This window comes from Dreissena polymorpha, chromosome 14 (assembly GCF_020536995.1).
Source record: "Dreissena polymorpha isolate Duluth1 chromosome 14, UMN_Dpol_1.0, whole genome shotgun sequence".
NCBI lineage: Eukaryota > Metazoa > Mollusca > Bivalvia > Myida > Dreissenidae > Dreissena > Dreissena polymorpha.
The window spans coordinates 44,685,072-44,700,456 of NC_068368.1; the positions used below are offsets into that span (position 1 = coordinate 44,685,072).

The 15,385-nt window shown below is 34.0% G+C and overlaps 2 protein-coding genes across 3 annotated transcripts in view; both read left to right on the forward strand.

The window, feature by feature from the left end:
* Window positions 1-15,385, forward strand: part of LOC127858365 (zeta-crystallin-like) — a 274,122-nt gene that overhangs the window by 245,370 nt on the left and 13,367 nt on the right. Inside the window, exons 3-9 of one of the 2 annotated variants that reach the window (XM_052395432.1) lie at window positions 547-702; window positions 1,123-1,283; window positions 2,534-2,591; window positions 3,343-3,492; window positions 5,816-5,917; window positions 6,766-6,861; window positions 8,321-8,841. The exons of the other annotated variant lie outside the window; for it this stretch is intronic. Coding sequence (XP_052251392.1) covers window positions 547-702; window positions 1,123-1,283; window positions 2,534-2,591; window positions 3,343-3,492; window positions 5,816-5,917; window positions 6,766-6,861; window positions 8,321-8,482 — 885 coding nt within the window. The 3' untranslated portion in view covers window positions 8,483-8,841. Of the gene's footprint in view, window positions 1-546; window positions 703-1,122; window positions 1,284-2,533; window positions 2,592-3,342; window positions 3,493-5,815; window positions 5,918-6,765; window positions 6,862-8,320; window positions 8,842-15,385 lie in introns of those variants that run through there. 2 annotated transcript variants of the gene reach the window in all.
* Window positions 1-15,385, forward strand: part of LOC127858366 (zeta-crystallin-like) — a 306,504-nt gene that overhangs the window by 3,737 nt on the left and 287,382 nt on the right. The gene's annotated exons all lie outside the window — the stretch shown is intronic.

Consider the following 15,385-nt stretch of genomic DNA (forward strand, 5'->3'; position numbering starts at 1 on the left):
ATGTTTTGTGAAGCAATTGTTTATGTGGATCCGATTTTTCGTTTTCGGAAATCCGAATCTTCACCTACTGTATAATTATTTACTGTGCTGTTGGACTCATTTGATCAGAATTCTCCATTCATATTGTAAGAAACTATATATTTGTCACAAATGACACACATTCTCAATTTGAATGCCCACTCAACATTTTTTATTTGTTTTCGAATAAATCTCATCATTTAGTTCATCTCCCTATCAAGCGCTTAAGATTACACCTTAGTCATTATCATATGAAAACACTTTTATCCTCAAATGTAATCTCTTTGTTAACAAAACAACAATTACACAAAGTCAATGTATTGTCAAAATAGGCATTTTTCACATTCCAAAGGACCCGGCCATAGTCCTATATTGGTTTTAAAAAACACGACGCACTTGTCTACAAGCAATATATGGTACCAAAGCTCGTTTATGGGCATTTTAAAAATCATTTTGACTATAGTCTATTTGAGATAGTTAGTAGAGTACCTAGAAAACATGATATTTGAAGTTTATGAAATTTATCAGGTATTGGTGGAAGTAAAAGCAGCCGGGGTGAATCCTGTAGACACGTATATCCGTAGCGGTTCTTTCGGAACTACAGGTCGTCCGCTGCCATACACCCCGGGCTCAGATGTGGCTGGAATTGTGTCAAAGGTTGGGGCCAAAGTAACTAAGTTTAAGGTATGTAATGTGACATTATGCCTCTTCCTTAAAAGCTCTGTATTATTTTAATTTTAGTATGGTAGATATATTTTATTGAAATAAACTTTCCTGATGTTTTTAAGTAAGTGTTATGATCCGTAAACGTGCATTAAGGGTTTTCTGGTTACCAATTATCAGGAGATTGAAGGCAAGCATGTATTTAGTTCATGATGTTTAATCAGATGTTTATTTACTTATCAAGGGTGGTAAGATAGTGTTATTGTCAAGAAAACAGTGCGTAGACCAAGGTTGCGACGCCCAGCTCAAGGTTGCAACAAATACACTATACATGCCAGAAATTTAGTGACTTAAATGAATGTAATGATGACTACGGGCCTAGTACAAAATGTTAATGCTTTCTCCCTTACCGTCTTTTGATCTTCTTCCCGATGTCCACAGCCAGGGGATAAAGTGTATGTGATAAGGAATGTTTCCGGCGGGTATGCGGAATTCACGGTTGCTGAGGAGACTAATGTTGGGAAATTACCGACCCATCTGAGTTTTTCCCAGGGTGCCGGTATTGGTGTCCCATGCTATTCGGCATCGCGGGCCTACATAAAGTAAGGAAATAGGTCTTTAACTATGAGGTTTGTGTTAGGGAAACGTTTCTTAAAGAAATTAGTTCAGATTTGTATAATAAGTAAAGCGTGGCCAAGCAATGGCTTTTTAAGTTCTAACATTTTTATTTCTATTTACGAATGACTTCCCTTAGACAGACAATACAATAAAGTGGAGAGTGTTTTCTACGAATAGCTGTGACAGAGGACTTCAGTTTGTGCGATTTAATAAATATGATCTCAAGTCCAACGCTTCTTGTATAATTTTCTATTAAAAATAAGGGATCAACTCTTAATTAAGATTTGAGTGAATGAGATTGAAAATTTACGAAGAAGCACTTTAAGTTTGGTCTCCATTATACGGTTTATTATTAGTGACTATAATATTTTTGAATCAAAATTGAAAAGATAGGACAATTACAACGAGCGAGACATGGTATAGGGGAGATAACCCTGGGTTATTGTAAGGTTAGGGTAAGGGTTAGGGATCGGGTAAGGTTTAAGGTATGGGTTAAGGCTAACCTTAACCCAAACCCGACCCCTAACCTTAACCCTTACCCTTACCCTAACCCTCTAACCCCCATGCGCGTTGCAATATCATGCCTCGCTCGTTGTCGTTGTCCGCTTCCCGTAAAAATCTACACATAAATGAGAGACCAAGCTCTAAAATGTCGCCCTTTAATAAGTCACATAAATAGTATTACTCGAAAACTGAAATTTACGTGAATAATGCAGGTATTTACTGAAATGTAGAACATGTTACACCGTTAAACACGCCTGTCGACGATTGTGTTTTTCCTTAATTAATATACTTACTAAATTATAAAGATCCTTAAACTTAAATATTTGTTTAGGAAAGTCAAATTCTAAAAGCAAGGACCGTCCTTGTGCTCTACCACTTCTTCTCCAAATGTAAGGGTTGTTACAACGTGTGCAGTAGCCAAATAAATAGCATAACTGTGGTAATACAATAATGCTCATTCAAACACTGTCCACATTATATAAATGGTCATGTTATCGGCAATTCGGCTCATGCTGTTCTTGTCTTGCTTGCTGTATTTATAACTAAATATTTCAGATCGGAAAATGTAACCATTGTGTTGTTTCTATTAATACTATTATTACTATTAACTTTTATATCTAACGATTATATTAACTGTAACTGCTTCCCTTTATACTCAAATTTGAGTCTATTCGACACTTCGTAATGCAATCATCCGTAGTTATCATGGTAATATTTATTATATTTTTAGAGCGAAAGGTAATTTTAAACCAGGAAACACCGTGCTTGTGCATGGAGCAAGTGGAGCGGTAAGGCCAATCAAAGTGTCATACTACATCTCAATGTCTATTCCAGATATTTTAGTTATTTTTATGTGCCCCAGTCTATACTGGGGGACATATTGTTTTTTTCCTGACTGTTTGTTGGTTTGTTGGTTTGTTTGCGTTTGGCCATAACTTTTGCAATATTGAAGATAGCAATTTGATACTTGGCATGCATGTGTATCTCATAGAGCTGCACATTTTGAGTGGTGAAAGATCAAGGTCAAGGTCATCCTTCAAGGTCAAAGGTCAAATATATGGGTGGACATAGTGTCTCACAAAAACATCTTGTGTTTTTTTCATTAAAAGATAAAGATCTATACCACTGTTTATCGCAAAGACGTGGTTGTTCAGACACAAAGTTTATTAATTTAACATTAATTCCTTTTAACGTAATATATAACCATTTTTTAACTAATTGATTGCATAACTGTAGATAAGATAGCGTTGGGACACATTATTTGTTTTCCACGCAGAACACTAGTTTAGTTTAGATTATAAAAAGAATTTGGTTTAACTTTTAATCTTAACGTCATAACTCTTGGGGTGTGATTCCAAGTGAAAGCCCTAAAGGTTGCTTTATTCTCACAAGTTTAAACAAGTAAATATTATTGCAATACAAACATGTTTAGTCATTTCTAAGTAGACACCTTTGGATTTCATTAAGATTAATTTGATCTTTAAACGTTGACGTTAAATTGTGTGAATATTATTCCAAAAGCTTCCTCTGATGTTGTAGGTGGGTCTAGCCTGTGTCCAGATAGGGAAGGCCAAGGGCTTAACAGTGATTGGGACAGCAGGAACCAAAGAGGGGATGGACTTGGTTCTTAAGCACGGAGCAGCACAGGCTTTCAACCATAAGGAACAGGGCTACATCGACAAAGTACTGGTAGGTCAGGCAATACCCGTACATGTATATAACTATTATTTTTGTCAATTATTTTGTATATGATACACACAATATATAAATCATTATATTGTCTTTAACTTTACAAAAAATGCTTGTTATGTAATATTGTTCATTTGTATTGTGCTAAGTTTATTCAAAGCATGCGTCTGATATAAAATGGTTTATTTAGATTTGTATATAGAGCTTCAGATCTTTAATACCATCTTCCCTAAAACCACTATTATCAGGGCCTTATATTTGGTATGCGAAATCAAATTTTTGTTCAAATATTTCCTCTGTGATCAAAACTCGTCTAGCCCAAAGGATAACATCTTAGCTCACCAGAGCACGAACTGCTCAAGGTTATTGTTATGACCCATCCGTTTGCGTCGTAAATTGTTGGCTCGTTACCAGTCTAGAGGCCACACCTTTGAAACTTTGTCGGAATAAGTATTGTTACAATATCGTGGCCGAGTTTGAATCTGGGTCAACAGTCTGTGTTTCCAGGTATTTTGTTAAGTGTTAAAACTCTATAGAGTCCACATGTATTACTCAGTTGTAATAAAACTTCGTCAGAATAATTTACTGTACAATGTTTATGCTAAATTTGCTTCAGGATCAATGTCTTAACTGAATTTAAGTCTTGGTCACAGGCATAAAAATAATGTCACCCTTTCAGATCTTATACAGACCTAGCAACTACTCTATAGAGTCAATGTTTAAGACTCCATCTTTATGAAATTTTGTAAGAATGTTAGCCTTTACGATATATTATAGAATAACTTTTAATCTGGATAATTTACGTCCAAAACCTCGGTCACCAGGTCAAAACATGGACATTTTTTTACCGTTCTCGAGGCAACATTTATAACACCATCTTGAAGAAACATACTCAAAATGTCAGCAAGTCACAATTTACAGTGTTAAAACTTGTAACCACTCAAGAGGCTCAATTTATGACTCAATATTGATAAAACTTGGACCTTCTGTGTATCTTGACAATACATGTGCCTAGTCCGCATCTGAGTCACATGCATTCAAAAACAAGGTAATCGGGTCAAATCGTAGGAAAACCTTGATACCACTATATACAAAAACACAATTATGACACAATCTTGATGAAACTTGGTTAGGATATTGATCCTGATATTGTTTAGGTTGTGTTAAAAAACTAATTAATGAGGTAAAATACAGATAAACCGTATTGTCACTCTAGAGGCTACATTAGTGACTCACTTTTGTTAAAACTTGATTAGAATGTATATCTTTACTACACCTAGGCAATTTTATGATTCAGGTCACTGAACTGTATAAACTAGGTCACCATACCATATATTAGAAAATATTCTTGTCACGCGAGGGGCAACATTAATGACTAAAGTTTGAATTGTTTATTCAATTTATTATTTGGTCAGAATGTTTATCGCGACAATATCGAGGCCACGTTTGAATCCGGGTCTGTACGTCTTAAATTTCACCAGGTAAAAACAAATGTTACCATTCTAATTCAGTCTTGTTGAAGCTTGGTTATATTGTTTATATTTACAATATGATAACTATGTTTGAATTTAAGTCATGTTTAAACATAGGTAATCGGGTCAAATTATAGGAAAACCTTGCAACCACTATATTTAAAAAAAAATTAGGACCAAATCATGATGAAACTTGGTCCGTATGTTTATTCTGACATTTTCTAGGTTGTGTCAAAAAACTAGTTCACGAGGTCAAATATAAGATAAACAGTATTGCAACTCTAGAAGCTACATTATTGACTCATTTTTGAGGAAACTTGATTTGAATGTTTAATATAAGAACATTTTTGCCACTCGAGGGGCAACATTTATGACTAAAGTTTGAAGAATTATGGTCAGAATGTTTATCGCGACAATATCGAGGCCACGTTTGAATCTGGGTCTGTACGTCTAAAATCTCACCAGGTAAAAACGAATGTTACCATTCTTATTCAGTCTTGTTGAAGCTTGGTTACATTGTTTATATTTACAATATGATAACCATGTTTGAATTTTAGTTATGTTTGGTAACAATAAACTAGATCTCCATGTCAAGTCTTCAACATTGGTGTCCGTGAACTCAGATCCCCATGTCAAGTCTTCAACATTGGTGTCCGTGAACTCAGATGAGCGCTTAAGGATCATCATAACCCAGTTGTTTCATTTGTATCATCTGCAAAATACTTCCTTATGCTATGGCGTTATGCTCTTTGATCGTGATACATTTATTACATGCAATGCACCAATACTGATTTAATTTGGATGCACATTATTGACTACAAAAAGCAGAATATAATTTTGACCGTTTTAAGGAAGCCACCAATGGCACGGGACCAGATATCATCATTGAGATGTTGGCAAACGTGAATCTGGATACAGACATGAAGATAATCAACAAGGGAGGCATCATCGTGGTAGGTTGAATGTAGGAATAATGAGTACCAGTTTGTCTTTAATTAATGACCCATTGCCTATACAATGCAGAACAAGACTTACTACGCAATACTTGAAATAAAATAGTAATAGTAATAGTAATAGCTGGGGTCATCTTTTTATAGTGCATGTTTATGAAACGTTAAGGTATTGAACGTTTTTGCGGTTAAAGAACAAAATATTTAGTCAGTTTTCAAGGAAAGCAAGTACTTGGTGCTTTTTAACCACGAATCAGGAATCAGTACTCGGCGTCTTGGAACCAGGAAACAGTGCCTGGTATCTATGAACAAAGACCATCTCAGTTGCAAGGAAAAAACAACATCCACATCTTGTAACGTTGCATCAGTACACTCATTTGTGACTGATCTGTATTTACATATTTAATATGCTCCGTGTATTTAACTGTTTTATAATGGTATTTGAATTTGTGCATGCATTTCAGTCATACCTTAGTATGTCCATTTAAAAGACAATTTAATGTAATATAATTCAAGTAAACCGTTAAATACAATTTTTACGAATATGGTGTTGACAGACTATTGCTTAAGTCAAAATCAGATGTAAGCCAAGAAAAACAATACCATACATTTTGTTACAATTCACAACAATATGTATTAAAACTTTGTTTGGCTTCGCATGAATCAACTGTTCTTGTTTGATGATGCTTTGATCCTTTGTTTTATTTCATAGAATAACTATTGTGTATTGAATACATCAACCGTGTGATTTAGTTGCATACATCAACTAAAGTATAAGGGTATGCATTTATTGCGTCTTATTGAATTTTACTTCTGCATTTTTATGCTATTTGTTTTTTGTTGCTTACTAGGTCGTTGGAAGTAGGGGCAATGTAGAGATCGCCCCACGTTTACTCATGTTTAAAGAGTCCATTGTCACTGGGTTTGCACTGTGGAATGCCCCACCAGTAAGTGCATAGTACAACTGTTACGATATCATGAAATGTAATGTTCTAATGTACGGTTATTTAACGGTTTTGTGTTCAATACGGTGATGTTTGTGTACTAGTACTAGTTGACATACCATATTGGGCGAGATTATATGCAAGTAGTCCAATATGAGTATGCCAGCTGTTTGCAAGTACTTGTATATCACTGTTTTGTACTCGGCATTTTGCAGAACCTTTTTATTATATACTTACTATATTTAAATTTACCGGAGATACACGTGCTCATGGTGAGCTATTGTGATCACCATTTGTCCGTCGTTCTTCGTCAGTCTGTGAACTGATTTAAAATATGTATACTGAACTTACTCGATGCTCAATGGTTTTTTCGGAACACGCATGTTATAGGTTATGTTAGCATTCCTTTTATGTTCGAGAAACAAGGTCAAAGCAATTCATGAAAGTGTAGGAAATTGGGTTTATGGTGGTCTCTTCGACCCCTACGTTCTTTTTTCATTACACATAATAAAAATATTCTCCTCCAAGACACGGAAAAACACTTTATTATATGTGATTGAAATTATTTCTTAACCCCATTCTTACTCTGATTCAAGTAATGAAGTTATCAGTTATTGGAATAATTTGTGCTTTTAGTACTAATATACTAGCTTTCTGAGGGGAAACGTTAGAGCAAGTTTTATAACTGCGGTGTTATTAATGAAGCACATTTGAAAATAGCAAACATTCATAACAAACTTATTTGTGAAAACAATGAAAAGCATAACACTAAGTTAATATTTCCAATGCTAGTTTAACTTACGCAACGACTTGTACGATTAATGCCCACACATTTATTAATTACTGGTGTACCGAATTATATTACTTTTTAGTTGCACATGGCGAGATTTTGTGACCGCATTTAGTCCGTAATGCATCATCAGACATCAGTATAGAGTCCGTCCACTTTTAATTCAAACTAAGTTTGGTCCTTTGTTAACGAAACTTTGCAAATACGTCCTGCATGAACACTCGGCAGAATAGCCGAGAGGGCTAATGCGTTTCTACTCCAGGACTCCGAGGGTCACTGGTTCGAGCCCCGGTGCGAGCTACATTTTTTCCCTTTTTTAATTTTATTTTTTATTTTTCACTGGAGCTTTTAAGATCAAATGTTTACATTTATGAAAATAAAGCATTTTATGACTAACTTCAAAATATGCCAAAATCTGTGTAAAGGCCCCTTTAAAGTTGTCATTATTTGTTTCTCAACAAAATCCTAAGGGTCAGTGTTAAATATTTGGTGTATAGTATTGGTATATAAAACAAGATCGTTTAACTTATACACGTGGGTTTGACACTGGCTACAACCCATTAAAAAGGTGAACGATTAAGGGCACCTTGACCCTCATGTTTATATTGCCACCGAAATCAAAACTGCACTATTATCATGTTGACCAAAATCTTTCCGTCACAATCTTTGCAGGAAGAAATAGTGGAAATGCATCAAGTGATATCAGAAGGACTTACGAAAGGCTGGCTCGTACCCAGCGTCCAAAAGGAGTATAAGCTTGAAGAGGCCCCGTTAGCACATGAAGAAATCATCAATAATACTGGAACAACGGGCAATAGGATACTTATTATGTAACTTTAAGCAATCATGTTCAAAACTCTCAGTTGAGTTTTGCTTGTTCTTTCAAACAAATATTTGGTTAAATTATGTAATTAATACAATTTGTATTTTTTAATAGGAAATAAATGCTTAAAAAGTTACTTTATATGATATATAATAGATTGCCTATATTATAGTTTCATATGATAAAGTTTAGGAACATACACTGTTACAACATCTAGTACATGGTAATTATAATAGTGTGCTCGTTACTGTATTTATGAATATGATACATTTGATAAAATTTAGCATAATTGTTACACAAATCGACTAAAACTATTTGTTCCTCAGACGCTTTAAAAGTTCCTTATACAACATTGTTTAGTGGTTCGCAACACGGAGTGTATATTGACAGGAGATGAATCGAGTATTTGACCCTTACTTTAGTAAATTCAATCTTATGCAAAAACTATTCATCCGATTTTATTGGTTTATACGTTATCTTGTTGCTTATTAATTCCTCTTTCAAAAAAATATAACTTTTAGTATATTCCTGTTGTTATTAATGGATTTATAGCGAGTTAAACACAAGAAATACAAATTTTATGTTTTACCACCGCGCGTTTTAACGTGTCGTGGCTATCGATCTTTTACGATTAGCGTACAGCGAAGCGCCGAGGTTATACATTTTGATGTACCCACTCACGTCTTTTGTTAAATTATAGTTTCATTTCTCGGCCGATTTTGACAAATTATATATCATTAGAAAGCTTACGTTACGCAGTAAACAGATATCAATATATATTAAGTTTTTCTTCTGATTTCGACAGCCCGGCGAGTTATAACTTTAACTTTTGCAAATATCATACCGTTTTGGAGTTTTAGAATCTAGATTTACGGTTGACATGTTCGTACTTAATACCAATTTGTAGCGTTTATATTTGGAGTTCAGTTTTAAAAATTACATCTTGCTTAGGAGAAAAGAATTCTGTATACGATAGAAAAAAAATTTGTTTAAAAACCAAAGTAATTAAGGAATGAAGGCGGGAAAATGTAGCGCGCGTTCCTAACGCACTGAACTGATGCTACGGTCTTGGCGATTATGCTTTTGTTTAGAAATCGGCCATTGAATTTCTTTTGCCATCTTATTATATTTTTTATGGAATATATTGTAGTATTTTGTTCACGAAACATATCAATAAAGCTTATTATAAATGAATCTTAATAAATTAACGATTTCAGCTCTTGTTTATAACACAGAAAGGTTGTAAAATTTATGATGAAACAGCGTATATAGCGGACCCTCTCGATATTATTCGGCTTTGCATGCATACTTGAAATAAAATGGGTGTCAAAAACATTCATCGTTTGCTGTTTATTATCAACAAGGTAATTATGTATAATTATTTGAAATGTTATTTACCTTAAATTATCAATTTATTAAAGATTCTTGAAAATCACGGTCCGTGTTACGCGGGTCATTTCGTATTTTGACATCAGGGCATCATGTCCAACTATTGAAAATCAGATTTTTTCACCGGGACGATGACGGCTTGGATTTAGACAGGCAGACAGATAGTTTATTCAGACTTAAACAACAGTACATCGTCTTCAACTCAAATATATAAATTATTTTTAGACGAATTGTTAGGTGATTACACATATAGCAGTGATGATTCTGAGAATGTTGCCATGTTTCTTATCCGTGTATTCTAGAGTCCATGGTTTGAGCATTTTTATCGCGGTGTTCAAAAAAAGATATCTCAATAATCTTGTTTATTGATAGATCTGTGGTTTTATTGCCCCTGTGTTCAGCACAAACCAATTATCTCGTTATGATCAGATACTGTGCCGACCAATACTAAATAACACTATGGTGTCATACGCCACAGCAGGGACCTATACTTGTATATTGGTCCCTAACCACAGGTGGCAATGTCTGGTCAGATTACACTTTTTATGATACCTCCATGTCTTCTCGTGGTATTAGTGGTCATTTCTTGGAGTAATGTAACGCCCAATACTCAATTTTGCGTTTATGAGATATGTAGCGTATTGAAAACATTTATAGTCATCTGCCCATACAGATTGCCATAAACTAAATACTGTATAGATGTCAGCCAGCTAAATCACAATAATTATAAGTGCTTAATACCTATACATGTACATTTTAAACATTTAAAAAATCTAATACTTAACATTTGACGTATTTAGCGGGTACCGGTAAAAAAACTCCGTCATTTCGTAGTCCTATAAAGAGTGTATGAATAATCTTTCCGAAAAATACAAATAATACAGTGTTTTAATTTAGAATTCTATATATTTATAACTCTTTTAACTTATAAAGATATTTCAATATACATGCATAGACAGTTGACCGTGATTTTCAAGAATCTTTAAATAATTTTAATTAATTTATAATTTATGGTTAATAACCTTTCATATAATTTTACATAATTACCTTTTTGATAATAAACAACAAACGATGAATGTTTTGACACCCATTATATTTGAAGTATGCAAAGCCGAAAAATATCAAGAGGGTCCGCTATACATTTGTATACGCTGTTTCATCATAAAATTAACACCCTTTCTGTGTTATAATCAAGAGCTGAAATCGTAAATTTATTAAGCTTCATTAATACTTAGCTTTATGGATATGTCTCTAGAACAAAATATTTCAATATATTTCATAAAAAATATAATAATCATGGCAAAGGAAATTCAATGGCCGGTATCTAAACAAAAGCATAATCGCCAAGACCGTAGCATCAGTTCAGAGCGTTAGGAACGCGCGCTACATTTTCCCGCCTTCATTCCTTAATTACTTTAGTTTTTAAACAATTTTTTTTTCTATCGTATACAGAATTCTATTCTCCTAAGCAAGATGTTATTTTTAAAACTGAACTCCAAATATAAACGCTACAAATCGGTATAAAGTACGAACATGTCAACCGTAAATCTAGATTCTAAAACTCCAAAACGGTATGTTATTTGCAAAAGTTAAAGTTATAACTCGCCGGGCTGCCGAAATCAGAAGAAAAACTCAATATATAATGATATATCTGAAAACTACGTTACGTTAGCTTTCTAATGATATATAATTTGTCAAAATCGGCCTAGAAATGAAACTATAATTTAACAAAATACGTGAGTGAGTACATCAAATTTATAACCTCGGCGCTTCGATAAAAGATCGATAGTTACGACACGGTCACGTGACTTAGACACGACAAGATATTTGGCGTAACGGTCCCGTTTCTTATCCGTGATAATCTAGAATCCGTGTTCGCAATAAGGCCCAATTTCACAGTCAAAAGTCAATAAGATATAATTACACAGATATTTGCTCTCGTATTTTCATAATTTTACAGACTTATTTATATCAATCTACTTACTATTCATTTAGAGCATGAACGTAAAGCTGTGGTTAATTAGAATAGAGAAAATTATGTTTATTTTGTGTTGTGTGTTTTTTAAGTGTTCGTAGAGCATATTTCTATTGTTAATGTTTTAAATGGTGCTATGCAGACATTGCAATTATGATCTGTTAATTTGTATTTTAAACAACATGGTTGTGCTTTAAATTGTTATGTGCTTATAATCAGAAAAACAAATAAGTACTTGTGTTGTTTTATTTAGCCCGAAGTATATCTTAACACGATGCAATACGATACGGTGACAATATCACAATTTTGCCCCCAACACGAATTTCAAGCTTAAATATTTCTAAAAAAATGCTACAAGAACACCAAGCCGTGTTCGTTCTATTGATGTGCAATTTTATATTATCATTTCGATCGGTTCTATTACATGTATACTGGGTAAGCATTATCGTATGATTGCCATGGAAATAAGTGTTTATAAACAACAAATCACAAAGTATATTTTTATTACAACTAAATATTTATATTTGTATACGGACGTAGTATACGTGCGTCAGCAGCCGGCATTGTGGCAAACCACATTTGTAAAATCTACTTACAACTTGATCAGAATTATAATCGGTACGGTTCGAAAATGGTTTCGGTTTGGCTATAGTCAAACATTGTTTACCATTTTTGCAATCACGAAGTCACATTATTGGCCCAAGACAAGAAGCATTTTACTTTGCTCAGAACATTTGATCGAATGATATTTAGGCCGATTCGAGAATAGTTCCGGTCCGTTGAAAAACATGGCTTCCATGTAGAGAGCAGTTTTTAGATGGGCGCTTTAGCGCCCGTCTAAAGTGCTTAGTGTGAAATTCAGGTCGATACGGCCTAGGTATGATTAACCCAATACCCGCTTGCGTATCCGCGCAAGAAAGAGTTGTATAATTTATGCAAGAGGTTTGAGTTCTCCAATTATGTGTATTCACAAATGGAAACATTATATTAATATCGTGTTACATTCAATATTTTCGAACGGTGTTTTATAGAAAAGAATCAATAAACAATGATCGTATTGTACGTGTCGCGGAGGAGATTGTTTATGAATGATTAAAATAGTTCACTTTCTGCTGCGTGTGCGTGACGTAGTATTTTCGCTCAGCTCATTTATAAATCTGAGGCTGGCGATAAACAAAGGGGAGTCCGTGTGAGAATAACGCAGTAGTATAAGGTTACGCTTGTTTATATTCACAGGTCTCAATTAATAATACGTTGACCACGAGTTCAACAATTATTACAGGGATACGATAGACAACATACACGAATGTTTCATTATCGCTGAAACTGTTAAAAAACATTTAAATATAACAATAATATTCTCTAAAAAATGTAGTCTTGCTGTTTTGAAATTAGGTTTGGAATTTTGTTTTCTAAATAACTTAATTCAAAACAAAAGTTTAATTATAGTGTTTTTTACTTGTAAGTCGCATATTTACCGCATTATAATGTGTGTTATAATAGGCAAACCATACATTAGTAAAATTCAATCTGTCTTCGCACATAGAAGGAATGGGTCAATTAGGTGCTGCGTTTCCTTTGCTTACTTCAGTTAGAGGTCAATTATTTACGTAATAGCAATCACAAGGCTCCGACTTCAAAGGATTTGTGGAGCGTTCTTTATAATAAAAGTCGTAGTCGCATGGTATTTGCGTTTTGCGTCCAATTTGGTCACGTGGTTCTTTTTCCCGTTTGTTTTGGAATTCATGATATGAGGCTATTAATAGATGCGCCTGTCGATAAACAAAGGAAAGTTTACGGGTTATAACAACGCAATAGGTTACGCTCTCGCATACAACTCAATGACGTAGTACAGGTCGTAAATTGAGAGATTCGGGAAAACGTTGACGCTTATTTATATTCTCAATTTATAAAACGTTGAACATAAGTTCAACAATAACTTCAGCGATACGATAGACAAAAAAAGTTTCATAATTGCTAAACCCGAATATAACAAACAATTTATAAAAATAATACGAATGCAATAGTAGAAGGTTAGTAGAAGGTTAAGCTTGTTTATATTCACAGTTCTCAATACATAGACAGTTGGATATGAGTTCATCAATTACTACAGGCATACTATAGGCAACCTCGAAAATGCTTTTTAATCGCTAAAACCGAAAACAACTTAATATATTATATTAAATATATTTATAACGATAAATGTCTTTTAAAAAATGTAGTCGGCGTATACGCTGACTTTGAAATAAAGTTAGCAATTTACTTTTCTAAATAATTAAATACCATTAAACAAAAGTTAAACTATTGTGTTGTGTTTTTCACTTGTAAGCTGCATATTCACCGCATGAAATGTGTGTTAGCATTGTCAAACCACACATTAGTGTGAGTAAATAAAAAATATACTACGGTAGAGCACTTTATATGTGTCCTCATATGCATTGTTATGAGTATCTTTCTTCACTATCGAAATATATCGTATGTTTATATTTTATTTAAACGCAGTTTTCTTTCGACACATTTAAATCACACGTCAATAGCGCCGTCATGCCAAAATGGGTCTTATGCGTTTCGGTAAGCGTTTGTTAAACCCAACATGTGCTTTTGCGCAGTCAGGCCATAGGCGATGCTGTTCGCTTTAAAATCACTCAATATGTTATGTTTCTCCTTACCAGAAGGAGGGATAGCTGAGTGGGCTATTTATATGATGGGTGCATATGGAATAAGACCCATTTTCGCATGACGAGGGTCATTACAAATCTCATTGCGAATTGAAAATGCCACATTTAAGAACAATGCTTTTTGATACAAAATTGAAATGAAAATAGCAAACTTGTTAATAATGGCAGCCTATCCACACATTAAGAAATGATATCCAGACGTGCTGACCAAGTACGGCAAACATTGTGGTATGATAATTAAACGACTTTCTCTTATCGTGACACTATACTATTTCGCTAATGATTGTTTTCTCATCTTGGAGGCGAAAGTGAAATTCTGCGAGATGGATTGTAACGCGTAATTGTAACAGGGCCACAATTTGTGTCGTTTGAGCATACAGAGAGTAGTCCGGAATTCCTTACACTGAACAGTGCTACATCCTTTGAATTGAGCACATACGCAGTGATGTAGCAAAAATTCAGAGGTTGTATCTCGAATCAGCTTATTAAATATTCGAAAATATTCATGCGTGTCTGTTGGCGTTATGTAAAAGTCACTAAGATGAAAAATGAAACAGCTACGCCTAAAAGCGCATTAGTGCTCTATACCTATGTTTATGTTAGCGTTGCTGACACCGTGTGGACTGCTCGGGTAATAAGTAAAGCATAAACAGCAATGTTTATATACTTTTATTCCTCCATATACAAGATACGAAGATTGTTGTATATTTTGAATTTGTATATGGTGTAAAAAATCAAAAGTTTTGTACACGGAACTTTCATTATGAATTTATATTCTTGCGTGATAGTCATTTGATATTAGAAAAAAATATTCCTTTAATATGATGGTGACTGCAAATTTTCTTTATATTAAGTTATCATTACCATTTTCA